This window comes from Saccopteryx leptura, chromosome 6 (genome assembly GCF_036850995.1).
Source record: "Saccopteryx leptura isolate mSacLep1 chromosome 6, mSacLep1_pri_phased_curated, whole genome shotgun sequence".
Lineage (NCBI taxonomy): Eukaryota > Metazoa > Chordata > Mammalia > Chiroptera > Emballonuridae > Saccopteryx > Saccopteryx leptura.
In genome coordinates, this window is record NC_089508.1 from 23,860,944 (window position 1) to 23,886,445 (window position 25,502).

General features: G+C 52.2%; 1 protein-coding gene across 3 annotated transcripts in view; it reads right to left on the reverse strand.

The window, feature by feature from the left end:
• Window positions 1-729: 729 nt before the first annotated feature.
• Window positions 730-25,502, reverse strand: part of ADCK1 (aarF domain containing kinase 1) — a 123,796-nt gene continuing 99,023 nt past the window's right edge. For 2 of the 3 annotated variants that reach the window (XM_066341628.1, XM_066341626.1), the window contains 5 exons: window positions 23,602-23,718; window positions 11,282-11,431; window positions 9,916-10,113; window positions 4,979-5,172; window positions 730-2,566 (listed from right to left, as the gene is read on the reverse strand). In XM_066341628.1, coding sequence (XP_066197725.1) covers window positions 2,395-2,566; window positions 4,979-5,172; window positions 9,916-10,113; window positions 11,282-11,431; window positions 23,602-23,718 — 831 coding nt within the window. In that variant the 3' untranslated portion in view covers window positions 730-2,394. The remainder of the gene's footprint in view (window positions 2,567-4,978; window positions 5,173-9,915; window positions 10,114-11,281; window positions 11,432-23,601; window positions 23,719-25,502) is intronic. The other variant, XM_066341627.1, reaches the window with a different exon arrangement.

Below are 25,502 nucleotides of genomic sequence, written 5' to 3' on the forward strand. Positions count from 1 at the left end.
TTATTAAATCTGAAGGGAATGGGGGGCCCTCCAAATTCTGACCCTGAAGTCAATTGGTCAGAACTGCAGCTTGTGTCTAAAGCGAGACCCCCAAATCTGCAGCTTGTGTCTGAAGTGGGAGCAGTCTCACGGGGCACCCTGACCTTGAGCCTGTGGGGTCCGCAGTAACTCTGAGTGGTCAGTGTCACACTGCACTGCTGAGTGTAGTAGTCCAGGTCCATCCTATCCTAGGCCCCGGGGAACATCTGGACTCCGCCTGCATTTTCCGGGACTCTTTGTCTCCCTTACCCTTCTACTCCCCCACCTCCACTGAATATCTAATTTCCTCCCAAATCAGGGTGTTGAGACCCAGTGCAGGTACATATGACAGCCCAAGCAGCAAGTACAATCCATATCTATAGCGCTATGGGATTAAAAAAAAAAAAAAGCATGGGCCACCATTCAGCAGCTGTGTGACTTTAGGCAAATTACTAAACCTCTCTGAGCCTTGCTTCCCATCTCTGTAAGATGATGCTAATGACTCCTCCTCCTCACAGAGCTGATGGGATAATTCAATGACAGAACTTATTTACACACATGGAAGGCACTCAATAATCAACCTACTCTTCTCCTATTTTAAAAGTGCCGTGTACCCCAAACTCTCCCAGACTCCCTGGTCTCCCTGGAGATCTGCTCAGGGTGCTCGGCTCACTGGCAACATGCTGATGTTTTACTTCTCAGGCCTGCAGGAAGCCAACCATTAAACCAAAAGTGAAAAGCAAGTAACCATTACCTCGAATGGAAAGGACATTTATATTTATTTCAGTGGCTATAAAAGACACCATAAAATACAATTTCCAGAATGCACCCTCATGATTAGTAACAGATCTTGCAAACTATTCTCTCAGGTCCCTGGGTACATCCAATTGGTCACTAAGAACAATTAATTCTTTCAGTAAATAAAAGGGTTGTGAATTACCTCTGGTCAGTGGAAAATCTGCTTCTTAGATGATGAGTAATGAGAACAGAAAATAAGACTCAAATTCGGGGGTTTTCTGCCCCATGAATGAAGTAAGATCAGAGAGACTCAAACACAACTGCTGTCTGCGAGCAAAGTGGCTCAGTGAGAGTTAGGCCCTCCCGAATCTGGGGTGTGACACCTCTGGGCGGTGACAGGGCGAGGACAGGGAACCTGTTCTCCAGCAGGCTCGGAGACCCGCTCCCCTCCAACAAGCTCAACTTCCTAGAAGTCAAAGGTTCCCTCTGTGGGATTCATGGTCCATACTGATCAGGAGCAATGACCAGAAGTGTGGGGACATCCAGTCCAGTAGCACCTAGAGAGCACGCAGGCCCAGGACCGGGGGATGTCCCGGAAACAGGGGCAGGTGACCGTGCTGGGAGGGGCCGGCTGGCAGCAGGCGGTGAGGTGAAGCAGAGTCCAGACAGGTGACAAGGAGGTGTCCGGGTGGAACCCTAGCCGTGCTAAGGGTCCGGACTACAGTCTCCAGGACCAGGGCATCGAATGATGAACCAAAGGGCTACGTCAGGAAGCCGTCGGGAGAACGAGGCAGGTGCCGGGTCACAGGGAATAAGGTGAGAACCCCGGGGAACCAAAGTCTGAGGTTTTAGCCGAGCCCCTGAGTTCCTGACCTTGGGCTTCTAACAACTCCAACTAAGATCTAAGTATCAGATGATGAGAGAAACCTACAAGAAGCCTGAAGTGGCCCCACAGTGGCGGGCAGGAAGAACACACAGGCAACACAATGGCACGTGGTGTCAAGGTCCACTCCTACCTAATGGCCAGTGTGGATTCACTCCCAACCTAGAATAGAAATCCCACCAACCAAAACCCTCCCTGCAACCCTGAGGGGGTTTTATTGAACACACGGCACATAAAACACCAAAGGGTCGCCAGGACACAGTGAACTCATGGCCGCAGCACAGTCTGCCCCAGTGGCCCAGCCACTCACTAAAGGTGCAACAGCGCTGGGCAGTGACAGGACAAGGAGAGGAACCTGCTCCCGCAGCCTCAGAGGCCGCGCTCCCCCCAAGAAAACCCAACTTCCTGCACGTTACACGTGCCTTCAGTGACACTCACGGTCCATCTCGGCAAAGGAAGGGCTAACAGATGTTGGGGGACGTGGCGGGAATCAGAAAGCAGACCATATGCCATCTCCCTGGTAAGGAGAGAAGCCTCCTGTGTGGGTCGGCCCGCGGGCCCAGAGACGGGCTCCAGTGCAGGACAGGAACCCCAGAGGTGGAGTGTAAGGCGGCGATGGACCGTGACCAAAGGGCCCCAGCCCACCATGTGGCAGAAACAGGCCAGCTGGCAGGGACATGACTAAAGAATGCGTGAAAAGACCCCTTGCCCACCACAGAGCCACTCTGAAAAAAGGAAGGGGAAAGAAAGTCCACTCAGTGTGGAGCGGGCAACAGCCAGCAGAGCAGGGCCAAGACCCAGCTGGCTAGCCTTAACGCCTTCACACGCAGAACGAGTTCATGAAGGTTGATCTGCCACAAGCTGAAGGCCTCGCCCAAAGAGATCTGGGTCCTTCTGAAGAACGAACGGGTATTCTTCTTCTTGTGCCTGCGGAGGGACAAGAAAAGGGGAGAGAATGAAAGATAAAGAGGCAAGAAACACTCAGGATCATCAGGGAGCCAACCCGCCAGCTCCCTGCCCCAATGGACGAGTCCTGTGACCGTCCACTGCCCAGTCAGGGACAAGAGGAACTCAGCTGTTCCCAGGAGGACTCCGGACAAGTGGGGTTAGAAAGGGCAGCTGTTTCACAGGGCCCCAGAGGCCTCGTGGAGCCACTGGGCACAATGTTTCAATGCTTCTATTTTTCCAAAGGTATAATTAATATTTATCAAACCAGAATCCCTCAAACTCAAATAAAAACTTTTTCCCAAACTTTTTAAAGGCAAGAGTCACCTGGAAACCTGGTCAGGTGGCCCCAGGAGGCTGAGGCGGTTCCGGAGGCAGCCCAGCTCAGTCCCCCGGCTCCAGCACAAGGAGGGGAGGAAAGCTGGTATTTGTGACGATGATCTACCCAAACCTTCGTTTCCTGAACCCTCAAAGGAAGACTAAATCTTGTTCAGCCCTTCCCATGTACCGTCTATTTTGCTATCATCTAATTTGATATTTGAGAGTGGGTACATGATATATGTGGTCAACTCTGCCTTCACCAACTGGCTGGCCGAAGTGACCCATTCCCCACCTTAGGTGGGTAGACTGGGTGCTGGCCCCGGTCTAGGCCTCCCCTCTCGGGGGAGAACAGTCAGCCAGAGCACAGGCCTTCCCATGTATTAGCCACCCTCAGGTGGAAGGGCCTAAAACTCTCGCTCCTCTGCCACTACCTCCCTGGGGAAGTACCTTTCCCTTCCCCATCAACACCCCAGGGCAATGAGGCCTCTAAAAAGATCTGAAATCTTGAGGGAGCCTATAGCCTCTTTTTTTTCTTTTTTTTTTTTTCTTGTATTTTTCTGAAGTAAGAAGCGGGGGAGAGGCAGACAGACAGACTCCCGCATGCACCTGACTGGGATCCACCTGGCATGCCCACCAGGGGGCCATGCTTGGCCCATCTGGGGCATTGCTCTGCTGCAATCAGAGCCATTCTAGTGCCTGAGGCGGAGGCCATGGAGCCATCCTCAGCACCTGAGCCAACTTTGCTCCAATGGAGCCTTGGCTGTGGGAGGAAAAGAGAGACAGAGGAAGAAGAAGGGGAAGGGTGGAGAAGCAGATGGGTGCTTCTCCTGTGTGCCTTGGCCAGGAATCGAACCCGGGACTTCCACATGTCAGGCCAATGCTCTACCTCTGAGCCAACTGGCCAGGGCGAGTCTACAGCCTCCTGACAACACTTTTCTGAGTCACAGTCACCCATAGGGAAAAGAATATTGGCCTCGCTGTCTGGCCAGTACCGGGGAGACGGGTGGTGCCAGGACCGGACCGAGATGGGACACACATCAGGGCATCCTGATCCCAAGCCCAGGGGCACTTGGATGGGACTTCTGGTCAAGCACTGGACCAGCACAGGGGCACATCTGCAGCTCTGCTGTCCCAGCTCCCCACAGCCAAGGTCACCAGCACCCATCCCCCAGCCTCCAAACAGACTGGGGCAGGAAATCTACCTCCCCACAACCATTTGGTGAGGCTGGAGCCAGCCTCTCAGCCCACGGTCCACCCCTGAGTTACTCTCCACCCTTTCCCATCCCTGAGCCTTGTATGGCTCTGGGCAGAGTCCTGTCCCCAAATAGAGTCCTGAGTATGACAGTGGGGCTCTGATCCCTCTTTGGTCTCCAGAGAAACAATGACAATGACAATGTCATCGGCCAACATATACTACACATTCCAAACTTAACTGAGAGTAAGGATAACCTGAAACACTAGACCAGGGATCCCCAAACTACGGCCTGCGGGCCGCATGCGGTCCCCTGAGGCCATTTATCCAGCCCCCGCCGCACTTCAGAAGGGGCACCTCTTTCATTGGTGGTCAGTGAGAGGAGCACATTGACCATCTCATTAGCCAAAAGCAGGCCCATAGCTCCCATTGAAATACTGGTCAGTTTGTTGATTTAAATTTACTTGTTCTTTATTTTAAATATTGTATTTGTTCCCGTTTTGTTTTTTTACTTTAAAATAAGATATGTGCAGTGTGCATAGGGATTTGTTCATAGTTTTTTTTATAGTCCGGCCCTCCAATGGTCTGAGGGACAGTGAACTGGCCCCTGTGTAAAAAGTTTGGGGACCCCTGCATTTGACCAAGAGGGTGAGGTCCTAGAACCCAGCATTTTACCAAATGCGGGTAGCACTCTGGACCACCCAAAGCATTGCCCGGGGGCCTCAGCCAGTTCACTGGAGCTGTTCTCCGCCCCTACCTTCCTGCAGGGAGATCGGAGATTGGGACACTGGGGACTGTGGGGGGAGCGGAGGTGAGCAGGACTCCTGGGGCAGCACAAGCTGCTGGAGGGGAGGGGAGGGGAGGCCGGAGGCCACACTCACACAGCCAGCGCTCTGATGCAGCAACGCGACATGTTGAGGAAGGAGCTGGCGCTGGCGCGGGTGCCCAGGGCGGCCTCGATGCCGCGCAGCAGGTCGTTGGTCTTGAAGATGAGCAGCATCTGGCGCGGCACGTGGTTGAGGAGCTGGCTGATCTGAGGGAGGTAGTTGGCCGCATTGTCACGGATCTCTGAGTCCTAAAGCAGTGACAGGGAGACAGAAATGGCTGGTGTGGAAAGTGGAGCCCAGGCTGGCGAGTATCCAAGCTGGTGCCCTGGGGGGTTGTGAGGAAGCTCCAGGAGGGAACTCCTAGCACAGCTGCCTGGAGACCACCAGAAACCCTTCCCAAAGGGAAGCTCAGCACAAGGAGCTTTGACACACCTGGATGGGACGTCTCACCCCAACTTCTGGTCAAGCACTGGACCAGCACAGGGGCACATCTGCAGCTCTGCTGTCCCAGCTCCCCACAGCCAAGGTCACCAGCACCCATCCCCCAGCCTCCAAACAGACTGGGGCAGGAAATCTACCTCCCCACCAACCATTTGGTGAGGCTGGAGCCAGCCTCTCAGCCCACAGTCCACCCCTGAGTTACTCTCCACCCTTTCCCATACCTGAGCCCTGTATGGCTCTGGGCAGAGTCCTGTCCCCAACTAGAGTCCTGAGTATGACAGTGGGGCTCTGATCCCTCTTTGGTCTCCAGAGAAACAATGACAATGACAATGTCATCGGCCAACATATACTACACATTCACCAAGTAAGCTGGACACTTTGAAAATGCTTGCGTGTATTAACTCATTTAATCCTCACAACAACCTTATCAGGTGAGGGTATTATCCCTTTGAGAGTGGGAAACTGAGATACTGAGAAATTAAGTAACTTGCCCAAGGTTGACAGCTAGGAACTGGTGAGTCAGGATTCAAACTCAGGCGGTCCCGTTCCGAAGCCCAGGCCCTCACCACCCAACTACACCGCCTCTCACCTCACGCAGACTGTGTGAGCTAAGCAACTCCTCTCACCTTTTCCGAGCCAGTGTCCTCACCTAAAAACTGGAACTGCTCATACCCTCTGTGCCACCCTCCCAGCGATACCGAGAGGGCCATCAGAGATAAGGCATGGGGAGGTGGTGCTCGATGCCAACAGAAGTCACGAGGGGCCCAGCAGTGCTGCCAAAGGCTTCGCCGCCTGGCCGCTTTCTGCAGCAGAAGCAGAACTCTCTGCCCTCCCAGGGACACATGGACACTGCTGATAACTGAGTCGCTGTGAAACTTGAAATGTCCCTCAGGCAGGAGCTATCAGACTGGAACATCTCAACACGGAGCCAGACACCAAGAGGCTGTCTGCCTGCCCGCTGCCTCCTATCACAGCTGCAGGTCACCCAGCTGGAGGGCTGAGGCCTCATCAAAGCCCCGCTCACCATGGGGACCCCCTCTCAGCAGGGCAGGGCCTGGCCTGGCGACAGCCCCTCTTGGGCCAACAGAAAGCACCTGCGTCCACCCAGACTACCCAGGGGGAGCGTCACAGCCTTCAAGCTCAGACACATCCTGACGGTGGGTGTCTGCAGTAGGCCCCGTTGGGTGTCTGCACTAATCCGACAGCCATCTCCCATTTTTCTTTTGTCAAAAGAACCCCATTTCTGTTCATTGGATACCCTGGGACCCTGCTCTCCGGGGAGGCAGAGCTCCTCCCTAGCCCCAGATCACTGACGGATCTCAGCCAATACCAGCTCTGAGCTCAATGTCCCTGCCAAATGATTGGTTTAGGCATAGACAATGTGACATCATTCTGGCCAATGAGACACAAGGAGGAGTCTTTGCGGGGATTTCTAGGAAAGGTTTGCTTGCTCTTAAGAAACAATATATGAGAGGGAAAAGCCCTCACTCCCACCTCAGACACCACAGAACAAAGATGTAAAGGTTTCATCTTGGAATCAAGAGAAGAAAACAACAAGAATCGCAGAGGAGTCGGCCCAAAGGCCTGAGGGTGTTGATCTGCTGACAGGCTTGTTATGGAGAGAGCAGATTCCTAACTCTTTAAGCCACTTTTAGTTGGGAAAACATCCTCTTTGATACAATATTGGAGGTTTCCTAATTTGAAATAAGACTAGGACTCGGAAAACTGAGCCCTTAACATCTCTGGCCTAGACCAAGTTTATCCTCTGCTTGGGTTTTTGTCCAGAGTAAATGGAGTCCACGTCTCCAGCACGTATACAAACCCTTCTCTACCAGCCCCAGCCCCAGAACTGCAGAGACCTTATACAGAGAGGTGCCAGACAGGATGCCTGTCCTCCAGGCGCTCACCAACTCCTCAGAAGTTCATATAACTATACAGAGAGAGCTCCCTGGGTTGGGGCTATGGACTGAATCCGCCCCCCTCCTAATACCTAAGTTGAAGTTCTAACCCCAATGTGACTACTTACTGAGACAGGGCCTTTAAGGAGGTAATTAAAGTTAAGTGAATTCACAAGAGGGCCCCTAATTTGACAGGACTGATGTCCTCACATGAAGAGGCAGAGATAGCAGGAGTGTATACACACAAAAGAAGGGTCCTGTGAGAACACAATGAAAAGGCAGCCATCTGCCAGCCAGGAATACAGCTCTCACCAGAAACCAACCCCAGGGGTACCTTGATATTGGACTTCAAGCCTCCAGAACTATGAGAAAGTAAATTTCCGTTGTTAAGACACCCAGTTGATGACATTCTACTCTGTCAACCCAAGCAGACTACTACCATAGCATTTACACTGGGTCTTTAGGAATGAATAAAAATGCAAAAATAAAATTCACATTTAGTTAATAAAAACAGGTATTATTTATTAAGTATCTGCTTATGCCATTTGATCTTGTCCATGCCTATGGTTTTAAATGCCACCTATATGCTGAGGCCTCCCAAATTTATATCTCAAGCTTGAATCTCTTCTTTGAGCTCCAGGTTTAACTGCCCATGACATCTCTATCTGAATGTTCAAGAGAACTACTGATACCCTCACCCCAATATGTCCTTCCCAAAGTCTTACCATATCAAGAAGTGGCACCACCCTCCCCTGTCCTGTCATTCACCCCAAAGAGCTATGATCCAACTTTTCATCCTCTCTCCAAGCCAACAGAACAGCCTCTCGATCTTTAGTCCAAAATGCATCTTGTCTCCATCTGGTTCTCTCCACCTCCATTGCCATTAGTGCAGTCTGAGTCCCAGCACCTCTCCACGTGGAATTCTGCCCCAGCCTCTTCACTGATCACCTACTGCTCATCTTGCTCCACTCCACAGAAATACTTAAAATAGCAAGTGTGAGGATGTCCTCCTGCTAAAAACCTGTTGAAGGCTTTGCTTTGTACTAAGAATTCATTTGAACTTTTCCCCACGGCTCATGGGCTCTGAGTGATGCTCCTCTGCCCGGTGCTCCAAATTCTTCCCATTCCGCCACCACCTCGCCACACTCCAGACCACACTGACGCTCCCTTCCGCAGGCCTCACACACCGTGTCCCCTCTGCCTGCAATGCCTTCTCCAAGCTCTTCCTGTGGCTGGTGCCTTCCTTGTCCTGCAGGCCTCAGCTTACACATCAACTCCTCAGAGATGGCTTCTCTGAGTACTCAATTCACAGCACGCCCATCACAAGCTTGTCTCCTCCCTGATCCCCACAACCTGCAATTACTCCATTTACCTGTTTGTTCTCTTGTTTACTGTCTGCCTCCCTCAATCACAGCGCAAATTACAAAGAAGGACTGTTTCTGTTCATCACTGGGTTCTCAGCACCACATCCAGGGTCCAGCAAACACAAGTGTTTGTTCAGGGAATGAACCTCAGGACCTAGGACAGGCACTTGCCATGCATTGTCAGTACAGCAGAAATGACCACCCCTATCCAACAAAGGAGGGGGACTGTCTCCCTTCTGAGATGACAAGCTTTAAAGCTGTGTTGGCCTAGGGCAGCTGGTGGTCATCTTTGCCACCACGCTTGCTGGGGAACGATGTCAACTTGGAGGAAAGCAGAACGAAGAGATGGCAACAGGTGGCCTCTTTGGTAATATCGTTTGACACTCTGGGTCTAGCCATTCCTAAAGCCACCTACCACAAGGCAGCTTACAGGCGAACCCTCTGAGGCTCAAAGAGGTGACAAGAACTATCCAAGGCCATGCCACCAGGAAGAGTAGGTGCTGGAAGTAGAACCCAGGTCTTCTACCTGCACAAGCAGGGCCCTGGCCCTTGTGAGCCCAGCCCATTCCCGCATGGATACGGGCAAGTCTGCATGAGTCTGGCAAACTGACAGGCTGGGAAGACAGAATCCATTCCATGATGGATTGAGAAGCGGGGGAGGGAGGGAGCTCTGAGCTAAGCAGAATGAGCCACCGCGTAAGTCCCTGTGGTGGGGCAGAGGTGAAAACAGGTACAGGGAGGAGATGTGGAACTGCTGTCTAGATCCAATGAAAAAATGAACTACAAGGAGATCAAAAAGCTGTTTCACTAAAAACCCCCAGGACAATGAGACAAGCAACACCACATGAAAACTGAGACTCTCCATGCATTATCAGTAAAGCAGGGGAGGGTAGCCAGAGGAACCACACAGTGGGAGACAGTACCCAGGAGAAGGCAGCAGAAGTGGGACCTGGCAATTCCCAGATGCCCTGGGGGGAACTGTGGGAGCCTGAAATCTTCTGGGCGCAGGCTGGAGTGAAAGCCACAGACGGCTGGTCACGTGGTTAACGTGGCCCGTTTGTACTCTGGGCTGATGAGGCTGCTACGTGGATGGCCCTCCTGCCACCCAGGGATCCTGCTTCTCCCCTCCTCCTCCTCATCCAGTGCACCTCCGTCTGTGCCCACCATGCCACCCCCGACAGCCCACCAGGCAGAACCTCAGACCCTGGACAAGAAGGGGTCCCAGGCCACCTCTGGTTCTGCTCCTTGCATTCAGAGAGGGCAGGCCGGGAGGGTGAGGGGCACCCACCTCGGTGGCAGTGACCGGGGCCTGGCTGATGCCCCTGGTGACCGAGTTCCAGGAGCGGGCGGTCAGCATGCAGGCAAACAAGGGGTAGAGACGGCCGGCTCCCAGGCGCTGGCTGTACTTCTCCACCCGCTTCATATCGGTCCAGATCAGCGACTGCCAGAGGTGGCAGTAGTCCAGGCGGAACTCCTCCGTGAGCACCTGTGGCAGGAGCAGCCGGGTCGGGACCTGAGCCTCCCTCCCTATAGCAGACCTAGTCCCTGGCTGGAGTGACCACTGTGAACGGGGATGGACGAAGACCATGGCCCCTGCATGTCAGCTCCCCTCTCCCAATGTTCAGCCATCCCTGAAGGTCCAAGTTCAAAGCTACTATTTGGCCAGCCTTGGTCCTAATTGGCAGACATTACCAAGTGCCCACCGAAATCACATTCCCCGCCTCTCTCCCAGTTGGACGTGGCAGTCGGGCCCTCTGCCTGAGCTCTGATCGATAGAATATGGCAGAAGCTCCACCTCCAGACCTGGCCCATGCACGCTCCTCCTCACCCTCACCCCCTTGGCTGCAGATGGCAAGACCAGCCCAAGGGGGGCCTGGGAGGCAGAGCCCCAGTCAGCCCCCGCCGTCGGCCTCCTCCACCACCCAGGACTGGCACACGAGCGAGCATTAGTGGCCATCACTTGTTTGGGGCTATCTGTGACAGCAGTTGGCCCACCTTAAACTAACGTGCCCAACAGCACCGAGCCTTTCGAAGGGGACCAGATTCGGGGATGTGGAATTAGGGCCCTGAGGGAAGGGGTAGGAGACCACAGGGAACACCTCCCCAAGGACCATCTGACTCCTAGAATCAAACCAGGCCCTGGGTCCCAGGACTGGCCCTGAACTTTCCAGCTTCCCGGCAGAACTCATGGCTCATCTGAACCAGCTCTGCATCCCCAGTCCAGAGGACAGAGTCCCCAGCCCCCTTTCCTGCTACACCCCACCTTGTCACTGGGGCTGAATGACCCTCCCTATCGTGTCCCCTCTCATCTGAGGGCAGCTCACACCCAGGGTCTGGGCGGGCCTGGGCTTCCCTAGGCAGCAAGGCTGACAAAGCACTTTCACACAGCTGGGCACGTGCCCGTGTTCCCCTCACAGCGGCCTGTGAAGAAGGCACTACTAACCTCGCCTTGCCGGGGAGGAAGCTGAGGCTCAGGAAACACAGGACTATGACTGGGACTTGCACAGAAGGACAGCTCTAGGGCTAGGGCAGGGCCTCTCCAGAGACCTCAGCCAACCGCCTCCCGTTCCTTCGCCCACAGGGAAATTCAGCGGGCTCTAAGTCCAGGCAGGACTAGACCCTGGGGCTGGCTGGGTAGGCAAGGCCTCTCCTACCTGGTAGAGCCCATGGTCCAGCAGGACAATCTCCACCCTTCCCGTGTCCGGACGCTTGTGCACCAGCACGTTGCCTGGGTGGGGGTCGCAGTGCACGAAGCCGTTGACAAAGATCATCTCACTGTACATCTTGCCCAGGAGACGCGAGATCTGAAAGAACAGAGAGGAGGCTGAGAGTTGATCCTCGTTAACACCTGTCTGCGAGAGGTAGACGCCTGTCCTGCAATCTGGTCACTTTCAAGAGGAAGGCCTGAGGGGCCGAGTGGGTCTGAGCAGTCCTGGGGAAAGGGACGGCTTCAGATTGCGAAGTTCCTAAGGTGAAGCTAGAAGCCGAGTTCTCGTCCAGTTCTTTTCGATTGTAGCTGCACATCAGAATCTCCTGGGACCCAGAAATGTGGGGGTTGGTGCTCAGGTGTCAGTATTTTCTTTTAAATTCCCATGGTGATTTTAATACACGGCAGAGTAGAAGGACCACTGCTTCCGGTTTCTCTGATGGCGGTAATATCCACCTCCCACACCCATCCCTCCACTTTCCGCCGTTTCCCTTCCCTCTTTCTCTTATCAATCCCTTTTCATTTCTTTCCCCAAAGTTGAATGTGGGCTGGGAAGCTTGGTTGGCAGAGTCAGTCCCCCTGCCCCTCCTCCAAAGAGTAAGGCTAGGGGAACGAGGGCCAGGAATAGGTGACCACCAGCTCCAGGCCAGCCGCAGGAGGACCCAGAGTCACAGCCCCTCTCCCCTCTCCCTGCAGGCCCCTTTCCCTACACCCCTCCCCGTCGGAGCCCAATGCTAATCTGATTTATGATGTCTGCACAGAAGAAATGACACTGGAAAGGCCGTTTAAATCATTCTGTCACTGCTGCTTTCCCTGCCGAGGCGGTCTTCTTATCTCGACTCCCTTTTTATTAAAGCTAAAAGCCTCTTCCCAGCTAGGAAACAGCTGCTGAATAGAGCCAGACCCGGGCCCACAGATGGTCTGCCACTGGGTTTCCAGGGGACAAAGATGCTCAATGCAGAAAGCTGACACCCCAGGACACACTGTCCTTGGCATCTGTCTTAGCCTCAGCTGGACCCCATGGTCACTAACAAACATATCCCAGCCAGAGGAAAAGTGCTGGGCTCACTGGGTGGAGATTAGGGTCTTAGGATGAATACTCAACTACTTTTCCCTGGCCTACAAAGTTTTCCACAACCAAGTCCAACCTCTCTCCCTGGTCTCACCTTGCACACTGACACTCCAGCCACAATTTCTTTCTTTCTCTTCTCCAGTGATCCTCATGCCTTCCTACCTCAGGGCCTTTGCATGTGATATTCCCTCTGCCAGGAGTATTCTTCTCATCTCCCCTTCATCTGGTTTGCTCCTCTCTTTCTTCCCATCCCAAGTCAGCATCACTTTCCTGGGGAAACATTCTCTGACGCCCTAGACTAGATGAGGTCCTCGTGTCATACAATCTCATAAAATGTTGTACTTTACTTTCATGGCATGAACACACTATTTGTGACTTTTTCTTTTTAAGGAAGTGAAAGAGAGAGAGAGGGAGAGAGAGGCAGAGACAGACAGGAAGAGATAGAGTGAGGGTGGGGAGAGATGAGAAGCATCAACTCAATTGCATCACTTTAGTTGTTCATTGATTGCTTCTCATATGTGCCTTGACTAGGGGGCTCCAGCCAAGCCAGTGACCCCTTGCTCAAGCCAGTGACCATGGGCTCAAGCCAGCAACCTTGGGCTTCAAGCCAGCAATGTTTGGGATCAAGCCAGAGACCATGGTGGGGGGTCATGTCTATGACCCACACTCAAGCCAGCAACCCGCACTCAAGCTGGTAAACCTGCACTCAAGCCAGATGAGCCCACGCTCAAGCCAGTGACCTCAGGGTTTCAAACCTGAGTCCTCAGTGTCCCAGGTTGACATTCTATCCACCGTGCTACTATCTGGTCAGACTTATGTCATTATTTGATTACTGACCATCTAACCCACTATCATAAGCTCCAAACGTGGCAGGGACTGGCTCTATTTTGTTAAACAGCTTTACTGAAGTAGAATTTACATACCATATACTAGCTCTATTATTCATCTACTTGCCTATAACAGGCCAAACGTGAATTTAGGACTCTGCCTTTAACATAAATGAGACCTTCTTTTTTTAATTTATTCACTGATTTGAGAGAGAGAGAGAGAGAGAGAGAGAGAGAGAGAGAAACATTGATCTGTTCCTGTATGTGTCCTGACTAGGGATCAAACCTACAACCTTGGTTTACTGGGATGATGCTCTAAACCAACCGAGCTACCCAGCCAGGGTGTAATTGACAACTTTGTCTCTCTGGTAGTTTTTTTATGTTTTTGGTTTTGCATGGTTTTCTTTCCAGATGCTGTGGTTCCTGCTTCTGATGCTCATCCCATTAATCTCCTCTGAATCCCAATCGATTATAATTGGGCCCAAAATAAATCAAGAACAACCCTACGTTAGTAACCACAGCCACCATTCTTACTAAAAGCCCTAAAAGTAGGTACAATTATGATCCCCATTTTGCAGATGAGGAACTGAGACACACTGAGGTTTAACTTCCCCAGAGCTACATGGCTAGAAAGGGGCAGACCCAGGATTGCAACCAGCTGCAACCCCACAGCCTTCCAGTAACCTCCCATTATTCTACCCAGGCCCCTGCTGACTGAGGCACTCCCCAACTGAACTTTGTGACTTTAAACAGGTGCTTCTACTCTCAGCTTCAGTAAAATAGAAATCATAACAGGACCACTCTCAGGGGCTAGCATAGGAGTAAATGAGAATATCACGGGTCCCGGCTGGGTGTCTCCGTGGATAGAGCATTGTCCCAGCACGTCAAGGTCACAGGTTTGCTGCCAGGTCAGGGCACATACAGAAAGCAACCAATGAGTGCACAACTAAATGAAACAATGAGTTGCTGCTTCTCTCTCTCTCTCTCAAATCAATGGAAAATTTTTTTGAAAGAGAGAATGTCATGGTGCTTGGAAGCTGGTGACCTCTCATTGGTGTCCCTGTTGTTACTGCTTCCTCACAATTCTGCTGGGAGAGTGGCAGTCTGGGTTGTACTGCGCCTTTATAAGAGATGAAGAAACCAGGGTTCCAGAGGTTGTCTCAAGTCCTGACACTTATCCTGTGTCATGCTGTGTCCTGCCACCATCAGCTCTCCAGCTCCTGGTTTTCCTTTGGGCAAAATGAAGGCCCAGTACTCAGTGTCTGTTAGCATTTGGAGCAGGACTCTGCTACATGTCAAATTCTCAGACTCAGGCTGATATGTCAGGTGTCCCAGAGCAACCATTTTTTGTTACCTGGGAAAGGGGCTCCAGCCAGCGCTGGTCCTGGGAGACTCAGCAAGTCCCCACTTCTGTGCCCCTGAGAACCCCCTGGTTAGGCGCCTGGAACTTCATGGAGCCATGCTCTAAAAGGCTGTGCTTGCCCAACCAATTGCATTTACTAAGTAATAATTCATTTTTATTTGTCAAGGATGCATATAAGGTCCAATCGGGGCTCCTGATCAGCCCCAGATAAGCAGTGCAGCCAGACTGAACTGATGGAATTCCAGCCAAAAGCAGAGAAACGGCATTTCATTTAGTCTGGGCAGACCTGTCATGGGGAGATGTACGATCTCCCTTAAGCTTTCTGAAACACTGCTAATCGCTCTGGGCCCCCTATTACTACATTGCAGGATGGCTCCGGGGGGTCTACAGACTCAGGACAGGGGAGCCCTTGCTCATGAGCGTGAGTCGCTGCCGCCAGAGGAGGAGGTGTTGCCAACTGCAGTTCATCTACGCACGAGCAAAGCCCCCAGAGCAGCCCTCCCCATTGCAACGCCCCAGCGTCCGCCACTTCCTGGGTGTCTTCCCCTTTAGGGGCTGCTCTTGATGTTCACTTTCACCAGATTTCACCAGAATAAGAAGGGGCGCTAGGCAGAGACAGGAGGGAGCACCAGTCTGCGCAGCCATCTTGGTACTGCCACCCAGCACATGTGTGACCTAGGGGACAAGTCGCCTCCCTTCTCAGTCTGGGTCTGTGCTCCCTTAGCCATTAAGTGGGACGAACCCTTTCTGTTCCTCTTCCTCAATGGGAAACCCTGAGATTCAAGGTCAAAATGTGATCACGCACGAGAAAGTGCTTTATACTCTACGCTGTGAGACACACAAGTGTTTGCATTGGGGTAGCTTATTATTTTAAACTTGGATATGTACTCATATCCAAACAATATGTACTCATTATCACCATCAAAATGTGATTTTCAAAAAGTTAAAAATATGACCCTCATGCTAATATAGACTGAACACACGTCAAAGACTATTTACCTCATCAATAAAGGACTAAATAGGAGGTAGAGCTGGTTCAAAGAGAATTTTGAGGGACTGGGTATTTATAGGTATTTAAACAGTAGTAAGAACCTAAGATGCCTCCATTAGATACAAAACTGGTTATTATCCTACAAGGCAATAAGGAAATCATAACCTCTGAGGTTATCTTTTCTACTGGGCAGAAATTATTTGCATCTCTACTGGATAAGATCTACCGGTTGACATATGACTTCAGTCTGAGCCCTTAATTAATTTTTCAGTGCAAAATCTAACAAAAGTACATTCCCTTAAATACTAAAAAATCCGCAGTAGGCTGGTTGAACAATGTTCAAAAATGACTTTAAAACACATGCATACTCTTGGCTTATTTCTAAATTTGGGGTATTTTTCCTTTTAGAGTTATAGTAAATAGTCTCTGGAAACCAATTTGCTCAGAAAAAGGCATCCAGCCCCCCCCCCCCCCATCACAAAGTCATCAAGGATCCCAGGAAACACCTAAGGCCATCAGTGGGCTCGGAACCCTCTTCCCTACCCCTTCCACAGGACAGTAGCTGAATCTCATGACTAAGAACAATTGAAAATAATGCTGCAATAAACATGGGGGTGCAGATATCTCTTCAAGATACTGATTTTGTTTCCTTTGGATATATATACCCGGAAGTAAGATTGCTGGATAACATGATAGTTCTGTTTTTACTTTTTTGAGGAACTGCCATACTGTTTTCCACAGTGGCTGCACCAATTTACATTCCCACCAGCGGTGCAGGAGGGTTCCCTTTTCTGCACGACCTCACCAACGCTTGTTATCTCCTGTCTTTTTTTTTTTTTTTATAATAATTTTATTTTTAATGGGGCGACATCAATAAATCAAGATACATATATTCAAAGATAACAACTCCAGGTTATCTTGTCGTTCACTTATGTTGCATACCCATCACCCAAAGTCAGATTGTCCTCTGTCACCTTCTATCTAGTTTTCTTTGTGCCCCTCCCCCTCCCCCTTTCCCTCTCCCTCTCCCCCCTCCCTCCTGTCTTTTCAATAACAGCCATTCCAATGGGTATGTGGTGATCTTGCATTGTGGTTTTAATATTCATTTCCTTGATTAGGGATGTTGTGTACCTTTTCAAGCACCTGTTGGCCAGTAGTATGTCTTCTTTGGAAAACTGTCTATTCAATTCCTCTAAAGCTTCCCCTTGCCCTGTTAATGGTGGTATCTGCATAAGACAGGAAGCAACACCGTTTAGGGTGGTGACAGCTCACACTCTGTGCCCAGCACAGTTCCAGGCCCTTTGCACGGACCCCCAGCCACCCTCTGCAGTACACGGGTAGAGGAAGCAAGATTTCAAACAAGGGAGAAGCTTGGTCCACTGGCCAGCAGTCAGGAAAACCAGGACCCACACTCGGGAGGCCTGACTCAGGGGACAAGCTCTCACTCAGGCCGCCCTGCCTTTCCAGTCATGGGAGAGCACCTGCCGGGAGGCGGGGTCGGCCAAGGCCCCTGGTGGTCCCCACAGCATCCAGGTAGTCATGCCATTTGGAGACGCATCTCAGGGAGGCCCAGGGCCATCTGTCTAACCAAAAACACACTGCTAACTAAAGCCAATGTTCAGGGGGGGAAAAGTCAGGGAGGAGTCTTTTCATTGCTCCATATAAAAACGATGTACCGCTCCCATAAGGGATGTTGGTAATCACGCGATGCCTTTATCCTCTAACAGTAAGGAGGGGGAAAGCCAGGAATCTCCAGAAAGGGCAAGTAAAAAATTAATTAAGTAAATAATATGCAAATCGAGGAGTTATTTTTAGATTTTTCTTAACACTTGAAGTGGCTGAAAGTACTTTAATTATTCTATAATTGCACGGGTTAATTTATTCCCACCCCCAAGGGAAAGTCTATTTATGTTCTTGGAGGGTGTCATGGAAGCAAGGCCTCGATCTCTGAAGAAACAGGAGGTTGGTGTTGCAGGATATTAACCATCATGTAGGTGTCCTGGGGTGAAGTATAAGCAGGTTAATAATTCAAACTCTCTGCGCCTAGCCCCCAGTCCCTGCCCCAGCCTCCTCGGGCAGAACAACAGCCTGAAAGACAGACCAGACTACGGCCTAGAGCCTTCCTCTCCCCACCGGCCTCCCCGCAGGGGCCACCCCTGGGGCATATAAACCTCACTTACTGGCTGCTGCCCAGCACAAGGCCACGTCTCTGCGTGCAGTGGGTGGATCTTGGACTAGCAGACGCCCAGTGACGTCCCTGAACATGAAGGCACAGGGAACGTCTCCACCACACGAGGCGTTGGGAGACGTGGTGAGGAAGGAAGGACAGGTGCTAAGTTAATTTCAGGAAACTGGGAGAATTACTCTGATTTGGGAGCTTCTGGGCGCTTAGTGAAAGGTTCTCTGGATTAGGCTTGAACGAGGACATCACCTGGGAGATGCAAAGGCCACAGCGACATCCTCAGGGCCATGACATCCTCAGGGCCATGACATCCTCAGGGCCATGACATCCTCAGGGCCATGACCACCGGAAGAGGTGGTGAAGGGAGGAAGGCTGGCGCCCTCCGGCACTGCCTGCCTCGGGCAACAACCCACTCCAGGGAGGTATTTCCACACCTCCCACCTAATCTGGGCCAACGTCGAGAAAAGAGTTTCTTCCCTGCACACTCCCCTCTCTCTTTTCTGCTGGCACGGCAGAGAGGGCCGAGGGTGGGAACCCCAGTGTAACAGCGTGTGGAGCAGGTACTGCGGGCACGGCACCGACTGCTCCGTGTTGCTGTCACCAGTCCCTCAGGCTGCTCCTGTACCCCACTCAGCAACCAGAAGCTGCAGCCACCAAGGATGCACGACCGACCAGTAGCTAAGGCACCACCCAAACCAGGAAGGCTGAGTCCAGAGTGACACTGGTCCCCACTCCTGACAACCCTGCTACTGGGGAAATGGGTCTCCAGGAATCTGTCGCGTGCCCTGGGCCCCTTCAATATCCCCGAGCTCCTCAAGATCTGGTCCAGGAAGCTATCTGCGGACAGGAGGACGATGGAAGGTGTGTTCTTTCTAGTGACTGCAGTAACTGGGGTCTGCCTGACTCCACAGGTCCTCTGCTCCGGTCTGAGCACTCCCACCTCCTACCTCCCAGCCAGAGAGGCCCAGCCATGGGGGGGGGGGGGGCAGTGCTGAGCAAGACAGACACCTCTCCTGCAGTGGTTGGTGGCCTGGGGCGGGGCGGGGGGCGGGGGGACTCGAAGGAGATGGGGAAGGGGAGTCACCATCAGTCGAAGACCATCACTCACAGACAACAGAAGTAAGTGCACAAGAGGGAAGCAAAGAAGATTCTCAATGATTCTATGGAAGGAGACGTGCCTCGATGAATAATAACCCCATAAATTATAAATGACTATTTCTCTTTTTTTTTAGCAGAACTTCATAGCTTGCAAAGTCTGCATAAGGACCCTGTGAAGTTAGTACTCTTATCACTCCGGCCACAGAGATGAGGGGCTCAGACCCAGAGAGGCTGCAGCTGCGGGCCCCTGGCTCCACCTGAAACAGGAGCTGGGGTCTGCACAGGGAGGATGAGCAGGAAGACTCTCAGAGTAAGAGCTAAGCCTCTCACTCCGCTCCCAACCCGGACAGAAGCAAAAAGACCACAGGCTTGGCGGCCACACCACAGCCTGGGAGGGCCGAGGACAGAGGGCCGGATCAAAGTCCACAAGTGACCACTGGCCACCCGACCCTCGCCCCCTGCTGGCTCCCAGGCCTCTGGAACAGATAGGCTGGAGTCCTCACAAGCCCCCAGCCCTGCGCCCACCCCATTCTTCACAGACTGCAGACGTCTGCCCACCACGCCTCCGGTCCCCGTCCTGCCAACCCCAAACTCGAGGCTCTGTCACCTTCCTCTCGGCTAATTTCACACAAATTCAATTGGGCCCCAGCCCGGGCTGGGTCTTAAATACACCCTCACTGAAATCCAATTAACCTTCGATAAAGGTCCTGCAATCAATAGCCGTCCTGTGGTTGAGGAGGCTCCATCCAGCCTGGAACACACGCTCCCGCACGACCTTTGCTTCTAATGAAATCAACGACAGTCACTGTCGCCAGCTCTTAAACTGACTTACAAATATGATCATCGGGTCAGGCCCTCAGTGATATCTGCTTCCAGGCTCAGAGGTACACGCAAACAAGGGCCCCTGAGGCTGCTGGGTCCCCACGGCTCTGTGTTCCCTGGCGGGTGAGGACACCTGGGCTGGGCTGCTTTGTGCCAGGAGGTACAAAACATCAGAGGTGCCCGGGCCCTCTGGCCTTGTGGCAGGTGCTTCCTGAACTTCACGGAGTATCTCAACCTATCTGGAGAGTTTGTTAAAATTCAGATTCTTCAAGCCTTCCCAACCCAGACTTTGGTTAGTACATTTAGGGTGGGGCCCGGGAATCTGCACTGTTATGTAAGTTCCCTTGTGATTCTAAGAGATGGCTCGTGTCCTAGCTCCCAGAAACCTGAGTATCATTCCTCTCTCAAATACTCAAGCAGGACATGCCCCTGAGAATCCAGCTAATCCAAAACCTTCAATAAGAAAATTGAGGCCCAGAGAGGGAGAGTGATTTGTCCAAGGTCACACAGTGAGCCACTGGCAGAGCTGGAGTTTGAACCCAGGTCTCTTGCTTCCCAACCTGGCGTTTCTCTACCAGTGTCTATTGGGAACCAGTTACTTAGACGGGTCTTAAGGTCCTTACACGCTAGGCTCAGCGGGGCTGGGATGTTACCGGGTGAGAGGGCCTCTTCAGAATGGAGTGGGGATGACTCAGCAAGTGGCCGCAGGGGTCCGGAGCAGCCCCACCCCCTCGAGATTCCTTCTAGAGCCACTCCCTGCTGAACCCCACCTTCTAGCTGAGTCACCAGCTTGTAGCAGCCAAGATGCCAGTAACCACCCTGCCCCCCCAGGATTTGGCCCTTGTCACTCCTATCTGTCCCTTTTACTGTACTTCCCTCCCCAAGGAACACACGGAGCCAGGCTGTCCTCAGGAAGAAGAGTCACTCCAGGGATGGGCTCCCTGAGTACCACAGTCCTAGGGAGACTTTAGAACCTCAGAAACCTGCTAGAAACGTTCAGTAACGTGGGGTCTTTCCTATTCTGTGTGTGTGCGCATGCCTTCCGTGAGGCCGGCAGCTTTGATACTGGTGGGTAAGAGACACAATAGACTGACTTGAACAAAGTAGGGCCTATTACTGGTCTTCTCCCAACATCACCCACTGGTGATCCGCCCAACACAATGGACACATGGCCCACGGCACCCTGTCCAGCCTGGCGTTTCTGTGAAAGTATTAATAACATCATCTCAGAATACCAAAGAGCTTTCTGGGTCACACAGGGGATTAAGGAATTAAGCAATTGATTCCTTAGGGATTCCTAAGGAATTAAGATAGTATGGTATTACAGCAAGGGTAAAACCACAGACCAATGGAAGAAAACAGCTTCCAAAAAAGACCCACAGCTGACTGATGACAACCATGCCAGACCCAAAAGACTACACTATATGGTTCCATTTACATGAAGTTCAGTACTGAGAAAAAGTGATCTATGGTGCCAGAAGGCAGGGTGAGGGCACAAACTCGAAGGGGGCAGGAGGGAGCCTGCCAGGGGGCTAGAAATGATCTGTATCTTTCTCTGGCTGGTGGTTACCTGGTACATCCATGTGAAACTCACTGAGGTGTACCATTAAGATCTGGGCCTTACATAAGTTAGGTCTGCATCTGATAAATGGAGACAAGAAGACCTGCCCCCTCAGGTGACTCCCTGGCACAGGGAGTCAGGCAGTCAGCAAACATTCACTGGAAAAGGAGGTAAAGGAGGGAAGGACAGAGCCCAACGATTGCAATAATAATAATGAAAACAACAACAATGACCAGTTGGGGCGCTAACCGCATGCCAGGCATGGCGCTAGCCCTGCTTGTGCACTAACTCTCTCACTCATCTCTCTCCGATGGAGCCATGTTTGTCTGAAATGGTGAGACAGCCCTGTTGGAAGCTAGAGAGACGGGCTGCAGCCAGCTTGCAGCTGGGTCAAGTTTCTCAGTCAGTCCTCAACTCCTGCCTCGGGGAGTTACCGACGTGGCCCAGATTCCACTGCGGTCCAAGGCAAATCCCTAGGAGGGAGATGGAGATGGTAGAGAAGTAAGGACTCTGAAGTCATGCAGACCTGGGTTCAAATCCTGGCTCTGCTGCTGAAAGCTATGTGATGTTGGGCAAGTTGTTTAAGCTCTCTGAGCATTAGCTTTCTCGTTGCAAATGGGGCTAATGATGCATCCTTGGCAGGACAGCGGTAAGGAGTAGAGATCATATGGGTTGTATGCCTAGCACATATTAGTTGCATATAGTAATTATTGGTATTGTTATTGCTTTCCCCAAATCTGCCTCATATCAGCTTGCCCAACTATGCATGTCCACAGAAAACAGAAAACCAACACTCTACACCAGCCCTGCCCCATAGAAGCCAACCCAGGGCCTGAAGCTGGTTTATTTACCTGCCCACTAATTCACAGTATGTCAACAGAGGTTCAGCTCTGCACAGAACGCTGGCTTTGCCTGCACAGTGGGGACAGGAGCAGACTGGGCTCCCAGAGGGCTCCACCCTGCCTCAGCTCCATGGGCCACCTCCAGCCCACTGTCCCCTCTTCCCAGGGACCTCACTCAGCCACAAGCAAGCAACCACACCAGAGCACATCTTTGTACTCGTCTTTGAAATCAAAGCTGCCTCTGGTTAAATGCCACTACAGCCCTGAGCTCACTGGATCCAAAGAGATTAATGGATTTGGGGGGTGCTGCCCAAATGAAAATCCCACTGCAGCTGGCAATAACTAAATGCCAGTAACGGGGAGGGGGGAGCTCTGGGATCTTTCCTGATCAGCCAGCAGAGAGCCCCTGCTTCCCTTTAAGGATGCTGAGAAAAAGCCAAAGGTTATCCCCCCTCCCCTTTTCCCACTGGATCCAAAGACTGTCCTGGTGGGCAAAGGACCCCTAGCCTAATGCAGGACATGTCCCCACCCCAACCAACAGGGGAGGAGGTGGGCGAGCAGGTCTCCCTCCCTCCCTGAAGGCAGCTCTGCCCACCCTCCCTGGGCCCACCCTAGAAGCCAGCAGTGAGGGAGGCAGGCTCAGAGCCCCAAGCTGGCTGCGTGACCTCAGGAAAGACATTTGTGTGCTCTCTCTGTCTCTCTCTGCTTCTCTCTCTCTCTGAACTGTTCTCCCCCCTGTAGAGTGGAGCCCTGAACTAGAGCAGTAGTTTTCCAGTCCTTTGCCCCCAAGCAGAACTCTCCAGGAAAGCCCAGTGGCTGTGTATCTAACCGACCGCAGGCTGTGAGCTCCCTAAGGGAGGGATCTGAGTCTGCTTCCCGTCTGAGCCTCCACACCCAGGACACAGCAGGGACTGCAAACATAATGAACGTTGTAGAGAAGTACAAACCCACCCTGACGTGGGACCCTCTGGGGAGGAAGAAGAGAATGGGACACAGGTCCCACCACACTGGCCAGCTTTCCCCGAGACCAGTGGGGTGGGAGACAGAGCCCCTTTTCTCCTGTTTCTGAGAAGTGGAAACAGTTGGCTGCTCCCGTCCCCTTTCTGCCTGAAACCTCCAGATCTGGGGAGTGGCGGGAGGGAGGGCGGTTGGAAGAGGGAAGGGGTCGTGCCCAGGCCCCGAGGCGGAGGATTACGCATGGATTTCACAGTCATTCTCTGTGGCCACTCAGCTCTGAGGAGCTTGGATGGTACAGAAGACAGATGGCTCTCACCTGTCCAGGCAGGAGCTGTTAGGTGGGGCTCAGCACAGGCTGCACCCCTCTGTGTGCGGCCAACCCCCACCTCAGGAGACGGTGGAGGCTTGTGCCAAGTGACCTGGGAGGATGCATCGTACTCGGGGCCCATTTCAGGGCTGTGAGACCTCACCTGGACACACTGCCCTTGCTGGGCAGCCCCCCCAACCCCTCCCCCGTGTCCCTGCACAGCAGCTGTGAGGGCTCAGCCTCACCTCATTGACGTCAATCTTGTTCCTCTCCATGTAATCCCTGTCATTGACCTGTCCGCCATCCACAAACTCCATCAGAAGGACCCGCTTGGTAGACAGCTCCCAGTAGATTTGGGGGACCTGAAATAGGAAAGGGCAGGTCAGAAAAGTCTGGGGGGCTGGGAGCCGGGGGCGAGGATGAATGAGGCCGACAACAGCACACACTCCTCCCAGGAACAGGAGAGAAGGCCTGACAGGGACCTCAGCAGTGACAGGTGGGAAAGAGGGGGGCAGGACAAGACACAAGCCCCTCCTTTAGAGACCCCTCCTGCTCGGGGACCAGGGAACGGCTGCCCTGACTCAACTAAAAGCCACAACTAAAACTGGGACTTGTTGGGAAATGTGTGGAACCTCTCCTACTTGAACAAGGGTTGGCATTAAAAGCTGTTTCCCTCTTCCCCCAGGCCCACTTCAGGCTCCTGGCATGAGTCTCAACACTCTGCCTCAGCTTCCACACCTGTGCACCTGGGTAGTGCACCTATGCATGAATGTATAAAGGTGTGAACGAATGGGTGTTTATTGGATGCTAAGTTTTTTTGGTCGGGAAGTCATGCGTTTTCTCATACCCGTTTCCTACAGGACCCCGTGGCAAACAATGCTGGATCCTAACCCAACACCTGTTCCCAGTCCTCCGCTTTCCCAGAGACAGGAAAAACGAAACACTCTCCTCTCCCTGCCTGCCTTGTCATCGGTATGGCCATGTGACACAGTTCTGGCGTATGAGACATAATGGAGGTCTGCTAGAAGCGGGAAGGTTTTTATTTTCAAGATTTACAAAAGGGATATTTGTAAATGAGACAACTCTCCTCGCCCTTCTCTTCCTACCGTAAAGTGAATGTGATACCTGGAGCTGCAGCAGCTATCCTGCAACATGAGGAAAAGTTCAAGAAAATCAGATGCTAGCCCTGATACTGTTAAACCGCTAGGACTATCTCAGCAGGCAACTTCTCCAAGCCTTCTTGCTATGTGAGGATAACAAATCCTTTTTAAGACCCTCTAAATTGGACTGTCAGTTACCTGTAGACAAAGGCATTCCCAACTGACATGCTCTCCCACCCCTCTGACTCTGAGAACACCCGATCGCCAGAAGGAGAACCGATGTCCCCAAGAATAGGGAAGAGACTAAACTGCCCCAAGGGCTGCTGGGCTGAGTGAGAATGCGGCACCCATCAGTCCCCGCCACAGCTAGGAAGGAGTTACCAGACAGCAGCATGCTGCATCTCCCCCAACAACTTGACGGGTTTATTTCACTTATGAATACAGAAACAAGAAAAGTTAATTCAAGACTTTGAGGGAATAAGAACTTCCCTCATCCCAACCCCAAAACTCATCAAGCACAAAGACAGCAGCTCTGAAGTCAGAAAATCTGTTCCCTGTTCCTAGTTCTGCTTACAACTGTGTGACCTGGTCCCGCCCCTTACCTTCTCCACGCCCACCCGTTCTCCTCATTAGAAAGGAGGCTGCTCCTGCCCTGTCTCAAGCAGGAGCTCTGAGCATAATTAGGGCCGCCGTGCAAGTGTGGAGCTCTGGGCTTCCCCGAACAAAGGTTCCAGCTGCAACCAAGATGTCGTTTGGGTCTGCTGCTTTCCTGCAGTTTTTGCCATTTAAAAATCTGGGCCCGTAGAGAAATCTGTGACTCTCTGCTACTTTGAACTTAAAACTCAGTCTTGCTTGGCATTTTTCAAAGGTGTCTTTAAACATACAAGTGCAAGTCTGCTGCCAATGTTCACAGCTTCCACATCAAAGGGGCTAAGTTCTTCCCGTAGTGTGTTTGGAATTGAAGGTTGGCAGAGGGCACCTGGGACTCTGGGGACAGGTGGTCAGACCCCCATGTGGGCCTACCTGGGGCAGCGTGGAAAGAGCCA